This window comes from Lepisma saccharinum, chromosome 4, assembly GCF_977018435.1.
Source record: "Lepisma saccharinum chromosome 4, izLepSacc3.1, whole genome shotgun sequence".
Lineage (NCBI taxonomy): Eukaryota > Metazoa > Arthropoda > Insecta > Zygentoma > Lepismatidae > Lepisma > Lepisma saccharinum.
The window spans coordinates 104312672-104331517 of NC_139232.1; the positions used below are offsets into that span (position 1 = coordinate 104312672).

The following is an 18846-nucleotide window of genomic DNA, read 5'->3' on the forward strand; positions in this document are numbered from 1 at the left end:
ACTGCGAGCGCCACCGAGCGCCATTTTCGGTTGGTGAACCCGTGCCACTGTTCTACTCTGTAGGTTAGCTTCGCCTGTAAAATATCACATGGTGAAATATTCTTGAGGTGAGTTGGCAACACTAAACCGCAATTGATGTTGCCAGTGTTGCCAACTCCCATTTGTAGGTTAGCTTCGCCTGTAAAATATCACATGGTGAAATATTCTTGGGGTGAGCTGGCAACACTGCGAGAAAATGAGGCTCATGCCTTACGAGAGAAATCCATTAAGGCGAGCCTCACCGAGCCTCATTTTCGGTTGCAGAACCCGTGCCACTGTACTACTAGCGTATCATGCCAAAGGCGTGACTCGAACTCAGGACCCCTAGAGTCATAACTCGATAGTCTAATCACTTCATAAGGAGGCCCGGTCGAAGAAACTGGAAAGAGCTTGCTACAAGCACTTACCGGAAATCGGCAATCTTCAGCAGATGAAAAATCCGCTGACACGAAATCGTATGAAGCAAGAATAATTAAACGCAGCTTTATACTTAGAGCACCGTTTGCGACAGACGCCGACTCGCCAACGGTTTTAACGATCGAAATTCGAATCCACCATAAATAGCTCGAGATATCATTTCTCAGCCCCAGTTGTGCTCAGAAATTTACCGCGTGAACAGTTCTTGCCTCCACGTTATTGGCTGATTTTTAATTGATACGTAAAGCGTATAAAGGAGAGTGTTGCGCTATTGAAGTGTCATTTGAGGGACCGTGTCGTCACATCTAGATCTACAGGTAAACGAACATTCCTTTTTTCCCCTTTCCATTCTTCTTACAACCTTGCTAGACCAGTCGTCCTTGAATTGTTAATATCGGATGTGTAAGTGTTGTTCTTATTTCATAGGGGCGAGCCCCTTTGCTTGTGTTAGTTCTCCATTATTTCTCTGGGGTGTCACCTCATCACCTTTGCGTCCCTCTTGCGAAGCGAGCAAGTCGCTTGCGTCTGTCATAGCCGTAGATAACGATCCCCATAATCTACCTTAGATGTTATTTATTTATTTATTGATTTAGTTTATTTTACTTCGGGGTTTGTGCCTCTTGGCTAATTTGCAAAGATGGGGATGAGTGATGAAATTATGAAATTGATGAATGGACATTCACAAACAACCAAGCCCGAGCGGGATTCGAACCCGGGACCCTTGGCGTCGCCTACCTTAGATTTTGTACGTGGTGGAGTTTGCTTTGCTTTTCTTTCATTTATTTCCCCCCGCGAAATACATGAACACTTTTCTTTATTTCTTTTGGCTCCGTTAGCTCGTACCCCCTCCTCCGATTAGGATATAATTGATGTCCGGTTCTTTTGGACCCTTCCCGCTACATTCATTTGAATGTTTTTCCACCCTCCAACTTTTTTTTCACACGTTTTCGTTAGTTTTTCGTCGTTCAGGCCACCCGACGTATCTAGCGCATCTCGCTACCAAGGACGTAGCCATACAGCCTAGTGGGGCTAGACCCTACAGTCTCGCCACACCTTATGGTTTGCATGAGACAGGGCCTCACATCAAGAAAGCTCAGGGCTCCACCTGCCATTCCCCTATCGGCAGCCGCCCCTTTTCCATCGCCCAATTTATCTACACATCAGTCCGCTTCAGTGACATCGTCGCACCTTCCAGGATAACAGTGCAGTCCCCGCGCGTCAACCCCAGGTTCGCAAAGATACGCCCAAACTGTTCGTGTGTTCGACAACGTCGCTGGACCTTATGGAACATTTTGGTCTCCATTAACCAAGAAACGCTCACCACAGCGATTGCTAATGGAGTATACTACGTCAGTGAATAAAGAACGTTTCATAGTATTTTTTTCTGTTCCCAGTGCCCTCACATCGTTTTTAAGCCAGTACTTCATGTAGAAAACACAAACTTATAGAGTGTACCATCACGGAACAGTTTATTTTTATGACATCGCAGAAAGACTTGACAAACTTTTTACAAAATTTCTGACATCAACAACATTAGTTTAAAAATGAAATGTATGAAAGAGACGGACAATGGTTTTGGGGGGCGCCACGGCCCATGTATTCATCTAATATCTGATTCTTTTTTTTAAAAAAAAAATCCTTGTCTATTGTATATAATTTCATTATTTGTGTGACAGGTAAGTCCTCAGGTAAACCGCTCAGGTTATACCTCTGAATATATTTCATGCCAATTTTCTTTCTTCTCGAGTGTGCCTAGATAAGTTTTTTTTTAAAAAAAAAACATATATATGAAACTAACGGTTCAAAGTGTGTGGACAATCCGAGTGACCCAAACAATGTTCAAGAGGGACTGACCCTTTGACAGGGAATCGGCAATACGCATCCTTTTTTTCTCTCTCAACGTGTGATTAAGTGTTTCAGTGTTCAGTGTGACACGTGAAAAACGTGTTCGAAGTCAGCACCTGACATGAGAGAATGCTCTGTCAGCACCAGCTGAAGTATAATAATACGCATGCCGTCGGTATAGTGAACCGGAAAATGGTCCAGTGCTTATATTCCAGCATGTTTAGAATATTAAGTGCATGGTTTTCTATTATTTTTTTCCATCTTTTCACTCCCCTTCTATAACATTATTTTTTGGGGTTGGTGTAAATAAATTGTCTTCTCCAATTGACTGGACTGGCTGGGTACACGTCACAAACAAAAAATTAACTTCACTTCGTGAAATCAATGTTTTTGCTCCACGCAGGTGTGTCGTATCATGCCAAAGGCGTGACTCGAACCCGGGATCCCTGGCATCACAACTCGATAGTCTAATTACTTCATAAAGAGGCCCGGTCGAAGAAGCTGGATGGAACATCTTACAAGCACACACCGGCAATCTGTAATCTACAGCGGATTGAAAATCCGCTGACACGAAATCGTATGAAACAAAAATAAGTAAACGCATCTTTATACTAAAAGCACCGTTTGCGACAGACGCGAGGACTCGCCAACGGTTTTAAAGATCGAAATTCAAATCCATCATAAATAGCTCGAGGGCTATTTCTCAGCCAGTTGTACTCAGAAGTGTTCGTGCCTCCACGTTATTGGCTGATTACACTGGTCTACAAAAAAATATTTGTGTATGTTGCAAGAACAAAACAAGCTGTTTCTAGAAGTTGCGGAGTCCCTGAATTTCTCCATCGGGCTCAGATTTCCTGTAAAATATGTTTTTTTGTATTTTCCTACCTCAGCCTATGTTCTATATGTATTGGTCGAAAGGACTCGCTTTCACAAAAGTGCTACAAACGTAAAAGGTAATAAATCTGTCTCAGTATACAAAGGAATGAAGTAAATGAGTAACATGAAAGTTTATAAACATACCTAAAAATGTTTCCTTCCCGATTTCCTACGAAACTTTGCCTCAGGAACATCTCTTCGTAAGGTCCAGCAGTAGTAGGACAGCATTGCGGCACTCCATTTGCCTTGATACCGCTTTTTCATTAGAGCAATGTCTTGGTGAAACCGTTCACCGTGTTCGTCACTAACGGCACCAAGGTTAGTTGGGAAGAAGTCCAGGTGATCATTCAAGAAATGTAATTTTAGTGACATGTTGCATCCCATACGTTGGTATGATCTAATTAGTCCATGTACAATATCGCGATAAAAGTTTTTACATACACTTGTAAAGACAACCATGCCATTTTTTTCAACATCTGTTAATTGTTGAATGAAATTCTCGTCATTCATCAATTCTCTTATTTGAGGCCCTATAAATAAATATTCCTTCTTTAATTTTGGCATCTCTGATTCTTGGGAATTTCTGTTGCAAGTACATGAATCCACGTGAAGTTCTGTCCATGGCTTTCACAAAGTTTTTAATTAGTCTCAATTTTATGTGCAGAGGAGGGAGATACACATTTTTGGGGTCAACAAGAGGAGTGTTCGCCACATTCTTCTGTCCAGGCACTAATTCACTATGAAGAGGCCATTTTTTTCCCACAGTAGTGTTTTTTTCTGTCTCTGCTGTCCCACTCGCCTAAGAAGCAGCAATGCTTTGTGTACCCAAGCTGCATGTCAAGCAGAATTGCAATTACCTTCAGATCTCTGCATATATTCCATTTGTATTTCTCATATTGGATATTTGTCAGAAGCTGTTTCAAGTTCTCATACGTCTCCTTCATGTTAACAGCATTAGCAATTGTTACTGTTTGGAATTTGTTTCCGTTATGGAGAAGTACAGCTTTCATACTAACTCAGCTGGAATCGATGAAAAGACGCCAATAGTATGAACTGTATTCATGGCCAAGACAATCCATAATGGATGAGATGTCATTACAAAAAACCATGTCTCCTTCGTGGGAGAAATATTCTGAGAAAATAGTATGGCGGTCACGAAAAAAAGCACACTTTCGTATCGCAAGCGAGGAGATTCCAACCTTTCAGTCGCGAAGCTAAAAGTTCAGACTGTTGCTTAAACAAATTTAAATCCTGCGTAAGATCGTTCAGATCCCCTTCTGACAATAAGTATGGTTCCATTGATGAACCGGACACTTTAAATGTTGGGTCGGTAGTTTCTTCACCTCTTGCACTTTCTTCCCCGTGTTGTTCACGACAATCATCTTCACTCACAGTCACATTCTCAGGAGGCTTTCGTACCGGCAATTCTTCATTGTGACATACAGGTCTCATGGCTGATAGTAAATTTGGGTACTGCACAGTGTTCCTTGTTTTCGAAGTGATTCCAGCTATTTTGGTCAGGCAGAAATAACAGTCTGTTGTGTGATCTGATGGTTTCCTCCAAAACCATGGGAACAGCAAACGACATGTGACGTGATCCTTTTAACCAGCTTGTCAAAAGTGTAACACAGGTCAAACAGCATATGTGGGGGCCCATGTTTTGTCTTAGTACCCAACTTTACACCCAAGATAAAGTTCGTAGCACTTCTTTGTAAGAGGGGTAATTCGTCGCTTTTGTGACTTAAATATCATCTCTCCACATATATAACAAAACGAATTGGGGCTATTTACGCAGGTACTATGCACTAACACTACACACTACACACTACTTCTGAAACTTCGAATCACAAGCTAATCAAAGGCAGTCACTTCCCACTCGGTCAGAACTCATAATGCTGAGACGCACGTGACAACAAACAACACTGCGATTCTACGTGTTCGGGCATGACTCATTGACAGTGTTGCCATGCCTCTATCTTATTCACGATTTGGTTTGTTGCAATTGGACGAAGGTCCCTGGCCTTAGGAACGTGCTGGTCATTCTATGGTCATATAATGACTGTTATTCAACAATATCTGTAGAGTAAATATAGGTTAAGCCACACCCAATAGGCAGAATTTTCATGAATTGCATTAGGTACATGTTAGTGTGTAACAAGAAAACTGAGCCCGATAGGAAAAAACTGATTTCATTTTCGAATTCAGCATCATCGACTTACCTTAGAACACCATTCACATTCCTTGTAACAAATTTCATGTCGATTGATACGTAAAGCGTTACCGCGGGAGTGGTGCGCTATTGAAGTGTCATTTCAGGGACCGTGTCGTCACATCTAGATCTACAGGTAAACGAACATTCCTTTATTCCCCTTTCTATTCTTCTTATAACCCTGCGGCCGGCCCTCGTGGCGGAGTGGTTAGCTCATAGCGCTACGAAGCCAGGGGAACTGGGTTTGAATCCAGGCATGGGCATGAATGTTTGTGAGTGTCTATTCATCAATTTCATTATGTCATCAATCATCCCCAAAAGTTGCACAAAAAAGCGAATTAAATTAAAGCAAATGAATAAACAATCAATCTTACAACCCTGCCAGATCAGTCATCCCCGAAGTGTTAATATCGAATGTTTAAGTGTTGTTCTTATTCCACAGGTGCTAGTCCCTTTGCTTGTGTTAGTGTTCCATTATTTATCTGGGATGTCACCTCATCCCTCTTGCAAAGCGAGCGAGTCGCTTCCGGCTGTCATAGCCGTAAATAACGATCCCCTAAATCTACCTTAAATAGTTACTTTACTTAATCTGTCCGTGTGTAGTTCACTGCACTTTTTGACACTAGGTGTAGTGCAGGTGTATACAGGTGTCAGGCTGGTGCAAGGAAATTACATTTAAGCAAGTAAGCGAATAGCTGTGTCCAAGTTCACAAGATTCAACAAATCCTTGTAGCTGCTTTAAACGTTCATTTGATTAGTAAGCACGCACCACGTGACCATACACCACACACTACACCGCTTTAGAACGTAGTACAAACGGTGCAGACACAAGATGCCCTACTTGATACCAAATCCACGAAATAGACGAGTTGGTGTTCCACCTTATAACGTGTAATCAATCAGACGCCTGAGACCAGAGAGAGCCAAAAAAGTGCATTGAACTAGAAGAACTAGAAGGGGCCTCTGTTTCGAAAATGGATTTGAAAAAATATTATTAAAACAAATATTTGCATAAAGGAGATATTTAGAAATATAAAAGATACAGAGTGATTCAGAAGTAGTAATCATGTTTCAGCAGTTGCTTCACCTGAGAAAAATATTCATCTACAAGCACTTTAATGCATCAAGAAAATCTGTAAATATTGAACTCTTACTTACAGTGATTTCCATCCGTTAAGATTGGAAATGAGATGATTCAGCAAGTTGTTCCTACCGCAAGAATTGCCATTCGAATAAAAAAACACCCATCTAATAGCTTGACGGATGGAAATTCCTTCTTCCTTGGCCAATATATGATCCAGCACTCTGCAACAATTAAAACTAATTTTAGATAGCTTAGCTATGAAGTCATATCAGATCATTTCAATGAAATTACTTGCATTGAATTACAGTAAACGACCCAATTATATGGAAAAACAACCATCAATATGTCTTCAAGTTATAGATTTCCTCCTAGGGATTGAGGTCTGTTTGCTTCGAAGATTGTAAAAGTAACTAAGTTTCTTGAACCAACAATTTAACTTATGCCTCAGACTTATGTATTGATAATGTCTTGTTTCAATTAATTTAAGTTTCTGAAGTTCACTTTATTCAGTAATGCAAGCAAATTTTCCATTCATAATGTTCTATGGTCTAATATAAAATATTTAAGATAAAACTCCACAAGAATAAGCAAATTCATATATTACTACAATATTGCCCGAGTGTTTTAACACACAGAATCCCTTGTATTAAAAGAGGAACAAAGCTTTTGAGAATAAAATGCTAAGATTCGTGTTTGGACTTGAATGAGATTAAACATAACACCGCACGCACTGACTCGCAGTGAGAGCCCACAGTTTCCACGGTTAAAAGGTCATTGCTGTGTGCGGTGTTTCCACGTTCTACGTACATCTTTACTTGATTGAATAAAAATTTGTTAAAAATCGGTTTCGCAAGTATGAATTAACAATGATAATGGATTTTAAAAACAGAAACAAACAGCTTTAAAACAAGACCAATATTGTACTTGTAGGACTATCCAATACTGAAGAATAGGTGTTTGAAAGATTGATAAGAACGAGACAAATTTTGAAAGTCTGAAAATCAAGAATTATGTCAAGAACATTTCTGCCTGCACCGTACTAGAATTGCACACCGATTGGACCACCCATTTTTTATTTATAGAATTTCAAGGAGGGCGATCAATTGCAACACTTAAAAGAAACACTTTTTTGTTCTCACGACGATAACAGTGTAAAACACTGTCTGTCATAAAAAATGCTATAAGATTTTTGAAAGCATATATGCTAGCAAATATGCAAAGAAAGGCTTCCGTCTAAATCGGATTTAAGTTAAAACCTTCAGCGAGTTATGCAGAGTTAAATCCATTACTCACCTCTGAACCTTATAATCGTCCCTAACACAGGCAGTCAGTCTCGAAAGGAAGCGGTCTCTGTTGTCAGAGTCGTAAGAGCTGGGCAAGTTGAGATACCTCTCGAAAAGGAAGTCCCACTCTTCTCTTGATGCAAATTTTGAAATGTCGCAAAGAGCACGGCTAGAGATGCTAGGGGAAGAAAGCAGAATCCGTAATTGACATTGGAAGAAAAGTGAAACTACTACGCTATAGACATAGCAATATATATAATATTAAATGTATTGAATAATATCATGCTATTGTTTGTGAACCACATACCACTTTAGTTTATCACTTATTTTCACCTTCACTGTGAACAAAGCATATCCAAAATTAAGTTGAATTAAGAAACAAGGGTGATTGCAATTGATGCTCATTATTTCATTAATGATAATTTCTACACGCAAGGGGGCGATGGGACTAATAAAAAACCCAAATGAAAGCAAAGGAGATCGAGAGAAACAAACGTGGTAAATGCAATCTCCCACAAAATGACCGCCGAATACCATCTTTCTTTTTCAACAACTTTTAAAACGAAGTATAAAAATGGTAATTACACATTTACTACCTCTACATACATTATTAATAATAGAGAAAATAAACGATTTCACCTGAACATAATTGCAACACAAATGGTTTTTTTTTTGTGCCAGATTGTGCGGAATGGTGTAGTGAATAATACATTAAGTATCCACCATCCAAATGTTTGGGGAAAATCCGCCATCTTGAAAAATGCGGCAAAAAATTATCTTGAAAACTAAAAACAAGTAATATATCGAAAACGGTGCATTGTATGTACACAAAATGTAACAATAACCAAACTGAAAGAGCAGAAAACTTGCTAAATTATGTTTTTTGTTTGATAGAGCCACAATAAATCTTAATTGAATTAAAAAGATTCAAATATTTTCTTTCATTTTTAGAATTAGAGTAAAAGTTGTTTCCTGACACACAAAAAACAGCAAATATGTAAGAAACTATGTAATATACGTTCAAAAATTACTGAACAAAATTCATAGCTTATGAATTCCTCTAGAGATTGCTTTTTGTTTCGCGCTTTTAATGTCAAGGGTTGAGGAGATATGTAGTCTAAAGCACAGTCATGTATTTCCCGATATTTTACGTGTTCCATTTCTTATGATATTGCCGAGAACATAGTACATTGTTTTCTTCAGTGTTTCGTTCACTTCCGTTTGTTACGTGTTGTTTTTGATGTTTAAAAATGTATACACATAGTAGCAGCGATTAGATGTCTGAACTAAGCAAGGGAGGGGGGAGGGCATGGACAGTTTACTTTCTTTATAGCCTACTGCAATTGGAGAGAATCGTATTGAAAATGGAATTCAGGCAGATGATTTTGGGTCACATCCACTGTTAGGCAAGGCTTAGCATTAGGAGACCATAGTGCTGGGACAAAAAAAATTGTGTATGGGGGGGAGGGGCATTGCTCCCCATGCCCCACGTCTAATTGCCGACAGTATCAATACATTGAAGTATTATGATACAGTTTTTAATCAGTCACTTTGCCAGAAAGTCCATTGCAGAATTTTTTGCATATTAAGGCTGGGTGGTCTTCATATCAAGATCAGTTTCCTGTGATGTGTTGCTTATCTAATGGCAGGTTCAAGCCTTCAACAAATCCTTGAGATCATTTACGGAGGTAATACTGTTATACCTATGATAACCAATGATCACCGGAAGAGACCCTCACTTCCAAGTAGTGCACCTTGGACTGCATTTTGAAGACTACCGAGGCTCTGACGTCACAGTCAGTATAATCCTCTATGGGACTCGTGTTGTCCTCCATATTCTCCCTTCATCCATCTCACCATATCATCATCATTCCTCGTGTTCGCGGTTAGCCAAAATTGACAGAAAAACGACGTAATATGAACTAAAACATATCAAATCAAACCGGAAAGGCCATAGCCAAAGACACAAGGAGTAATTTCATAGTTTATACAGCACTCTTCACGCTACTTGAAGAAGCAAAGTGCATTGCAAATGAACATATTTCTGAGATACGTTCAATATGCGTTGGCCGACTCAATTCAGAAGTAGACGCTAATGTATTAGACGGTGTATTGAGGCTTCCGAAAGATGGTGGAAAACAATAATGTTGAAGAAAGGTAACCACACAGAAGCCATTTTGAGTGTTTCAGATGTAAAAATCCTCTTACTTAATGTGACAAATGAACGTTGTGTAGTATCGAGAATGATCGAGGACACCATTAATTCGCAGGCGAAACTCCATGCAGGAGTGGTCAGTATGAAGCGTCATGAAGAGAAGGAGGCCAAGATGGAATATATAAAGTGACATGCACGTCCCATTTCATCCGTAATATCTTCATTCATCGTCGCGATTAACACAAAAGGTAGAAACGTGACTATGTACTTTATTATTTATTTATTTTCTTCCTGGTGCGAGCTGTACGATCTACATAAATTTTATTCTACACACACTTTCTCTTTCCTTAAAGTCGTGCATTAATATTCCCCTCTTTACGTTAGTAATATACCCCTCTTTACTTCTCCCAGGTATATCCCCACTTACTGTCCCACTTCTTGTATCTTTATTCTGTCGTCTACCACTTCTATCACCTCCCTCCATGTTATGTTTTTCATCTATTTGTCCCTTAGGTCACGTGTAGAAGGGCAGTTCAGTAGGATACGCTCGTCCGTCTCCTCTTCATCGCACAAAGAACATATAGTTCCCCCTGCTTCGTTTCTCTTCCTTAATTGCTTCCATTCACCTAGTCTGAACCATGCCAGCGCGCCTCTTTCCTTTTCCCCTCACAACATTGATATATTTTGATTACCAACTTTCCCTTACTTTTAGCTGTTCCCTGATGGAGGTCTGCGTTTGGCAGTCTGCTCTGATTTGGCTTTCTGTTTAAATGCCCCCCCCCCTCCTCTCCCTTCCCATACCCAACCCATTCCGCTATTGAATGGGAGAATTTTCAAGTCCCAACCCCAAGTGTGACCGTTTTCCTCTTTTGTCTGTATTCCCAAACATTGTCCCCTAAGCGTAGTTTGGCCCTCTTGTGATAATCGCACCCAATATTTAACAACCTCTGCTTACGCCCATTACCCTCTTATAAAATTCTCTTTGTGTGCCTGTTGTTGTGTTTTCCCCTCTTAACCCCCACAGTTCTACTCCATAGTTTAATGTTCCTAATATTATTGATGAATAGATGTTTTGAATGACCGGGAAACGCATTCAGGTGGCTTATTTATTGTCCTTATGACTTGTTTCACTGTCAGGGAGAGTGTTGATCTCAGGTATGTGAAGTTTTTAACCTGCTCGATTAAATCCCCCCGTATGTCCATGTCTCCTGTCTGCTAAATATGTAGCCATTTTTTAAAGCAAAGATTTTTTTTATTTTTAATGTTTACATTCATTTTATATTTGTTGCACCCCTCATATATCCTATCTATGTCCCTTTGTAAACCCTCTATTGTCTCGGACAAGATGACTGTCGTCTGCTTACATAAGGACTGGTATACTTTGCACTCCTAAACATGGGATTGAATCCTGGTCCATTTTAATTTCATGTGCTATCCAATCTATGAACAGTGAGAATAGCACTGCTGATAGGATGCGACGTTAAAGGAAGTGATAATGTAAAGAGTATAAAAATGTTATATCATGTTCTTTAGTCAACTTAATGTTCGATTTATTTTCATTGCACAAATCCAAAATATTAAACAATTTTTTGGGAAAATCGATCTTGTCTGTGGTCTGAGGGTCTGCCAATCCCGACTCTACTGCAATGCCGGGCAGTCAGGTGGTGAGGGTGTAACATGTTAGCACCAGGTATCTGCAATGGACTCGAAAGCGAAGTGACGGATTTAGAAGTGTGTTTTACCGTATCGTATTAGTTCAATATATTAACAGTGGCGATGATTAGACGTGGGGGCATAGGGGTAGTTCCTCCCCTCTCCATACTCCTTTCGCAGACCACGTCGCCATTTGCCAAGTGAATGTTATAACGTGCTCAGAAATTTTTCCGTTGAGTCGACTCCTTTCTATCACAAATCAGCCAATATTTCCGTTTTTGGTATTGTAAGACGAACAAAATTGGAGACTTGATGACGTCATTCGTGAGGTGTGTGACACGATCAGGTCATTGTTCCACGGAATTGAGTAAACTTTTATTTGTTTTTATGAGTAAAAAATATTTTTTTTACAGACAGAGGATACGTCAAATATTTGATAATGTTCAATTTAATGTGTCCACATATGATTTTGTGAAATTCATGTCTTTTGGGGCAGCTAGATTTTTAAAAAATCTGTTGTAATTTGCCAACATTGTGAGTTGTGTGTTAAGATTATAAAGCAACGAGTTCTTGAACCAATATTGTTACAAGATATTTAGTACACATAAATGTACACAACTTAAGGTTTTCATTGGGTTTTTTGTGTATTTTAAGTTATTTTTTATCCACATGTATGTAGTTGCGTACCCAGGGATTGCTGCTAGGTGTTAAAACCCCCTTTTGATTCAAAATTTTCTTTAAAAAAAATTAAAAGGAACTAAAACGTAAGAAGAACTACGAAACTCTTGGGCAAGTCACTGTTTGCGTGCAGACGTAGGCGTGTGTATGTGAGGGGGGAAGCCTTGGCGTGTTTGCCAGGGGGAGAGGGACTTGGTGTTTGTGAATGCTATTCATATCTGTTTCTATTTTTCATTAGCTGTTATATTTTACCATTTATGAAGGTAAGGAATTACATATATTTTCTACTCTATTGTAGGCTCAAAAGATGTCAAATTGTGACGTGATGTAATTGCCACGCGAACTGAATGACAGTCAGTGATTTATCCAGACAACATGGATGACAAAGGAGTAGAGCGCTTTAATGGGAGGTGTTGACAAAATGGACTTCATTTTTTATTTGTAAAGAATATTTTTCAAGTCATGAAAGTGCACCTTGGAAGTAATATTTCAAGTAGTGGGATTGGTGGTATTATAAACCCAAGAAAGGAAGAGCCCCCCTCAAGCAGATTTGTTTACACTTAAAACTAGCTCAACATGCCCATATGAGCTTTTTGCTCAAGTGTGGAACCCTGTCTAATCCAAGATTTTTGTAAAAAAGCCCTCATGGATTCCATGAGAAAGGAAGAGCCCCCTCGGATTGATGAGGCTACACTTATAAAAGGTATTTCTGTGAGATTGTTGTCCATAATCCTGTCAAAAATATGCTCTTCTTGATATTTTTTTGGCCACACTTAAAACTAAGCCAAGATACACCCACATACACACCCACACCCACACATACGTGTAAACGTGGTCTTATAAGGCCCGAGTGAGTGTACATATGTTGTTGGAACCACTATAATTTGATAAATTAGCAAAATAAAATTCATTTTAAAATGTCGAGACCATGCATGTGATTACAAATACCACCGTGGTTTTTGAAAATTATCATTTATGCAGTTTTCCTCACGAAAAAATGGTTACTATTCTTGTTGGAACCTGGTACCAATATCACCTGTCTAATTTACGTGTTGTAATTTTTAATACAATTGCATCCGTTGTGGGTACCGATCAATATTGCACAAACCGTCCAACCAATCACAATTCTTGTAGGTCACATGATTTCTTCCTGTGTGTAAGCAGCTACGTACCATACCGAATTGAGCAAATAGTTGTGAAATGCGCTTTACGGTGTCAATTGAGAGCGCGTAACTTGGACGTTTCTGTCTCGGCGCAGAGCATTCGGAAGGGGAGGGGGAAAGAGTTCCTCTCGCGGCGGTCGGAAGGGGAGGGGAAAAAGAAGAGTTCCTCTCGCGGCGGAGTTAGGAAGGGGTTAACTGTTGTGCAGTCAGTGCCGTACTTAAGGAGTTTTTGCCCCACTGTGGAATTGAGAAAATAATCACATTTACCCTAATCGCTGACTCTTAATTTTTACTTTGCATACTTTTATGTGTTGTTTGAAGATTTCAGAAATCAAAGCAGGCTTATGTGGCCTATCATGCCGCAACTGTGTGAAACGAAGCTCTTTATTGGAACGCTACCAAGCGAAACGCAATAGGTAACAAGCGACAAGAGATACGTATCGCTTGGAATTGAACCCTCAGTAATCAATTCGACCTTTCGCATTGATGCGACTGGGCAAGATACACATGTCGCTTTCGGCTCGGTGCATTAGGTTTTTCGCGCATGAGCGGTGAATTTCTTGCTTTAGATCGAAGTCGCCAGTGTTCATGGGAGTCCGTAAGGGGGGGGGCAAGGGGGACCCGTGCCCCCTTTGGAAAATGAAAGTCAACCAAAAATTATATATTTCACACATATAATTCCATTTCAGCCACAATAATATGTGTTAATTAATGCACGAACATGATAAATTCAAATGTAAGCAATGTTTTTTTGAAGGAACATTGGGTAAAATGTGGCTTATTTGCTCCCCCTGTAAAAAAAAAATACCTTCCTTGCCCTTCCCTGGAAAAAAACCCTGCTGACGTCCATGTTGTCTGTCGATTGTCGCCTGCCACTTGTCGCTTCGATCTGAAGTCTCCTTGAAGGGGTCAGGGGAAGAATTCTGACGGATGCGACAAGCGACAGTGTGCTTCCACATCGACAAGAGACACGGGTCCCTTTTGTCTTGTAGACAAAAACATTCACCGCCCGTGCACGACAAGTGGAGGCATCACGATGCACAACATTGATAAAGTAGCCAGTTTGAGTGACACAACCAAGCGACATGCAATATTTGCAGCTTACCGTGCTGTATCAGTTCGAAACGTTGCAATGATTACCGAGGCTTGTCGCTTGTCGCGTTACGCTTCGGTCTGGAATCTGCTTAAACGGCATAAACGACAGGCGACTAGCGACATGGAGATTTTATACCAAAGCGACAAGCGACATTAGACCATTCAATATAAGGCAAAGCATTCACCGCGCATGCGCGAACAAAAGTACGAAGCGACATGATGCACGGTATTAACAAAACTGGCCAATCAGAGCGACACGCAAGCTACAAGCAACACCTGCATCTTGTCGTGTCGCTTCTGTTCGAAAGGTTCAATTCATTACTGCTGGTTCGCTTCCAAGGGACATGTGTTGGTTGGCGCTTTCTCTCCCTTACAAGGCAAGAAAGCTGCAAACGACAGACGACAAGTGACAGGCGACAAGCGACACGGAGAATTCACACAGAAGCTGCAAGCGGCAAGCGACACTAGCACAGTTAGTCTAAATCCAAACATTCACCGCGCATGAGCTAACAAGAGCACGAGGTGACAGGATGCACGGTATTGAGAAAACGGCCTAATCAGAGCTACACGTGCAGCTTGACCTGTCTTGATACGAAAGGTTGCATTTATTTCTGAATGCTGGTTTGCAAGTTAAGCGTGTCACGTGCCGCTTCCCTCTGAAATCTACACCAAGCCATTGTTTTATTGAATTCTCCTCAGGAAAGGAAGAGAATGCTTATACAAATACAGTCTCCGTAGATCATTTGCGAAGCCACTCATTATATTTGAAACTCAGCGTGCACTATAATCAACTGAAGCGGCCCTAACAAATTATTCGCTGGAACTTGGATCTCACTTTCCTCATCGTTGTGAAGGGTCACTCGCAATAGAATTGTTACGATTTTATCTCTCTGGTTGAGAACAGAATTTGGAGACTATAGTCGACAAAAAAGTTATTTCTGTTGGAGTTATTAGATTTGGGGAGGAGGGTGGTGCTTCAGATGGCTGTTCCATGTAGACTGTAGATTTGAACAAAAGGAGCAAAGGAAAAGTAACTTATTTAATTTCTTTGTAAAATGAATTAAGTGTTAATTTACCAGAAGTCCAGTACAGCGAAACTATCCAAGTTTATAATGGTGTGAGTCTTAATGGACATTTTAATTAAACCTTTCTTAACAAACTGATTCAATATTGAATAGGGTAGTGGTTCCCTAAGGGTGCGCCGCGGCGCCCTGGGGTGCCGCGAAATGTTCCGGAATTTTAACTGAAATGCCACTTACTTGTTAATCTACACAGGGTTTTAGATATGCTTGTTCCAAACATGTGCTTATTTAGTACTATTTACATAAACAATGTTTCTGAATTTGAAATATGTGCTTATTTTTTAACATAAGGCAAGCAACCTAACAACACTAACTTAGCGTTGCAAGTTTTAGATAGGCCTATGCCTATATTCTGACTTGGGCGCCGCAGAAAACTTTTGAAACTACAAAGTTTGGGATCCCCTGAAATAGGGCATAATTGTAATAAAGAATGATTGACGTATAAACTTGATGTGAATCGTAGAGAAATGTTTGTTTCGCGAATGGAGCGAACAAGAAAATGTTTTATAAATCTCATTCCTTGCAACCACCCAATCACAGTAACTGTTGATCACCTGACCTCTACTTCCACGTCACCCATGAAGCCTGCTGGTGCTTCTTTGCGTCCTAGCACCTAGACCACAAGCATTTCGTTTTCGCGCCTTTTTTACCGGACGCCCGGTCCTTTCTTATTTCGGTAGTTCTTCTCGCAGTCAAGTAGGAGGGGTACGAGTTCCACTTAAAGCCTCCCCGATGGCCCTGTCGACCTCCGTGACGGTGTGGTTATCACAGAGCGCTACGACGTCAGGGGTTCCGGGTGCGAGTCCCGGGTAAGGCACGGGTATTTGTTTGTCCAAATGAGAAAAACTGAAAATGGAGAATAACCGAGAAATGAAAATCTTGATAATATAGTGAAAAACGGGGGATACTTCCGGTTAGGGGTATTCCTTAAAAAAAAATGGCGTATTGGTTGCTTCGTCGCCTTGTAATCAAAGGGTCCCGGGTTCGATACCCGGTGGAGGCACTTTGTGGGTTGGATTCCACTTTAAACTGTAGATCCATTCCCAATAAGCCTTACTGTGCATAAAGCGGACTTAACCAAGCAAAATATGTACTATTTTTCGAATGTGGGAGTTGTTGGAAAGGTTCCCAATATAGCTATTTTGTTCTTTGATTATTGGGCTGGTTTAAATAGAATTAGTGAAGGCAACGAGAGCAAGTGAAATATTCATTCGAGAATTAGACTGCAAGAATCACTAGCAGAGTTGTCTGTTTCCATCCGAATCGTGGCGCGCCAAAAGCAAGTTCCGAGCGACCCAGCTGGCCGCTGGCGCCAAAGTGTCTGGAATCGTCTCAAGCAGACCGACCTGCAGTGAGCACACAGGCAATGAATTCGGTTTCTGGTGAAGTGACACTTATATATATACACACAAGACCAGGAACGTGACCGGGGATGGAGGGTTGGGACAAGATATACATTGTTAAATTTGGACCAAGTTATCTGTTTTTACCATGTATTTAGTAACTCTATAGTCCAACAGCCTTTTGAAGACCAGAGCTTATCAAATGGGTTCTTCGTTGATCGCATTCAGTCCCATCGACGCTGTTATCAGACTTTCTCAATAGGAGCCAGATCGTCCTTATTTAAAAAAAAAAAAAAAAAAAAAGTGAAGGGAAAGTGCTCCCCTGTGCAATGCACCACGCCATGAAGGCGTATAGGGAGCGTGGGGTTAGGGCCTCACACTTTCTTGATTACGGCCGAAGGTGGGGGTGATGTGATCAGCACCACGTCCCTTGCCGCCTTTACCCCCAGAGTTTCCTCCAGGTACCCACTTTATACGACGATGGGTGGACGCCGGAGCTGCCTGAACAGGTGGAAAAATTTCCGGTTCTCCCCCGCCTGGAGAACCTTATTAAGTCTTTGAATTATATTAATTGTGTTGTGTCATCACCCAAATTTTGGAGCTCTCATCTAAGTTCGAACCCGGGACCGCAGATAATACGCAGGAGACCTTTTCATGGTAAGAGTATGATAATTACAATGGAATGAGAACCCAGGGGCTAGATATTTGGCACCCTAGTAGTAGGGTGCCCATAATATTTTGACCCCAAAACGGGACATCCCAAGGAGATCAGTGTACCTCCTCCCCTCCTGAAAAATCAGTTAGGCCTAATTATAAATTTATTGTTATAATTAAAGTATTATTATTATTTTATTATTTGAAATATGATCTCTCGTTGTCAAAAGCTATTATTTATTATAATCTCGGTGTGACTTACACAGTATTTCTGGTTCCTTCTGATCAACCTTTGATGTTAGCCCTACGCAGAAGTTGGGGAGTGCCAGAAGTATGTATCAGAACAATCAATCTTCTTGAGAGCGGCTTTATTTTTCACCAACCATTTGTAAATCTCCTCAAAAACCTTACCCCACACATCTGACGCGAGATTTCCCACTTCAGTTTGTGGTTTGTCCCAAGTTCATATTGAAACTGCATATACGTTTCTTGGGCATACTTATGCACTCTCTACAAATAACGGAACACACGCAAAACAATACAACTTTTTTTTTTTTTTTTAGCATGAAATATCTCAACTTTATACTTGGTTTTCAAGTTAACCCCTAGGCTTTTCTAAAACGGTACAAATAGTGTTTTTAAATAATATCGAAGGGACGACCGCGACACGCCTCTCAAACAGGACTGTCTCGTTCAAAACGGGAAACGTCCGTTTCCATGGTGAACAACAAGCACGGCAAACTCTCTAAATAATTGTTTGTTATTATACCTCTAAACATTTAGTTAAAGCAACCACGATGTAGATAATATTTTCGCATTGAGTTTACCAATATATGTACGTAATTGTATCTGGGCTGAAACTCCTTATTATGTAGATGTCACCCTCGTTTGATCCACCTTTTCAAAGCCAGGAGTTGATTCAGCTGTGTGTTGTAGATCTGTGAGAAATATAATGTATCTCCACAATTAAGAATTGAAGGAAACAGTGTGTGCTGCAAAAAATGTCCGTGGCAACGGTTGCTAAGGACGTGAAAAAAGAAGGGCTATTTGAGCTATTTTTGAATTTTCTCGGCCTTTTGTGACGATTTCATGGGGTGTCGTAGTTGGGCATTTCTCGCCTCCGGGGCTTCCTTCATGGAGAACATTTGTGTCAGTGAGTCAGTCAGTGGTGGGATTGGGGCTTTATATATATTGGATAACTCGGCCTTTCATGTACAATTTTCTGAAACTTTGAGTGAAGTTACGAGCTAGGCACATTGTAGCTCTGTTT

At 40.4% G+C, this 18846-nt stretch overlaps 1 protein-coding gene across 1 annotated transcript in view; it reads right to left on the reverse strand.

The window, feature by feature from the left end:
• LOC145986691 (aminopeptidase N-like) overlaps nucleotides 1-18846 on the reverse strand; it is a 170497-nt gene that overhangs the window by 23590 nt on the left and 128061 nt on the right. The window contains exons 9-10 of the mRNA XM_083121004.1: nucleotides 7764-7931; nucleotides 6545-6691 (exon numbers count right to left, since the gene is read on the reverse strand). Coding sequence (XP_082977130.1) covers nucleotides 6545-6691; nucleotides 7764-7931 — 315 coding nt within the window. The remainder of the gene's footprint in view (nucleotides 1-6544; nucleotides 6692-7763; nucleotides 7932-18846) is intronic.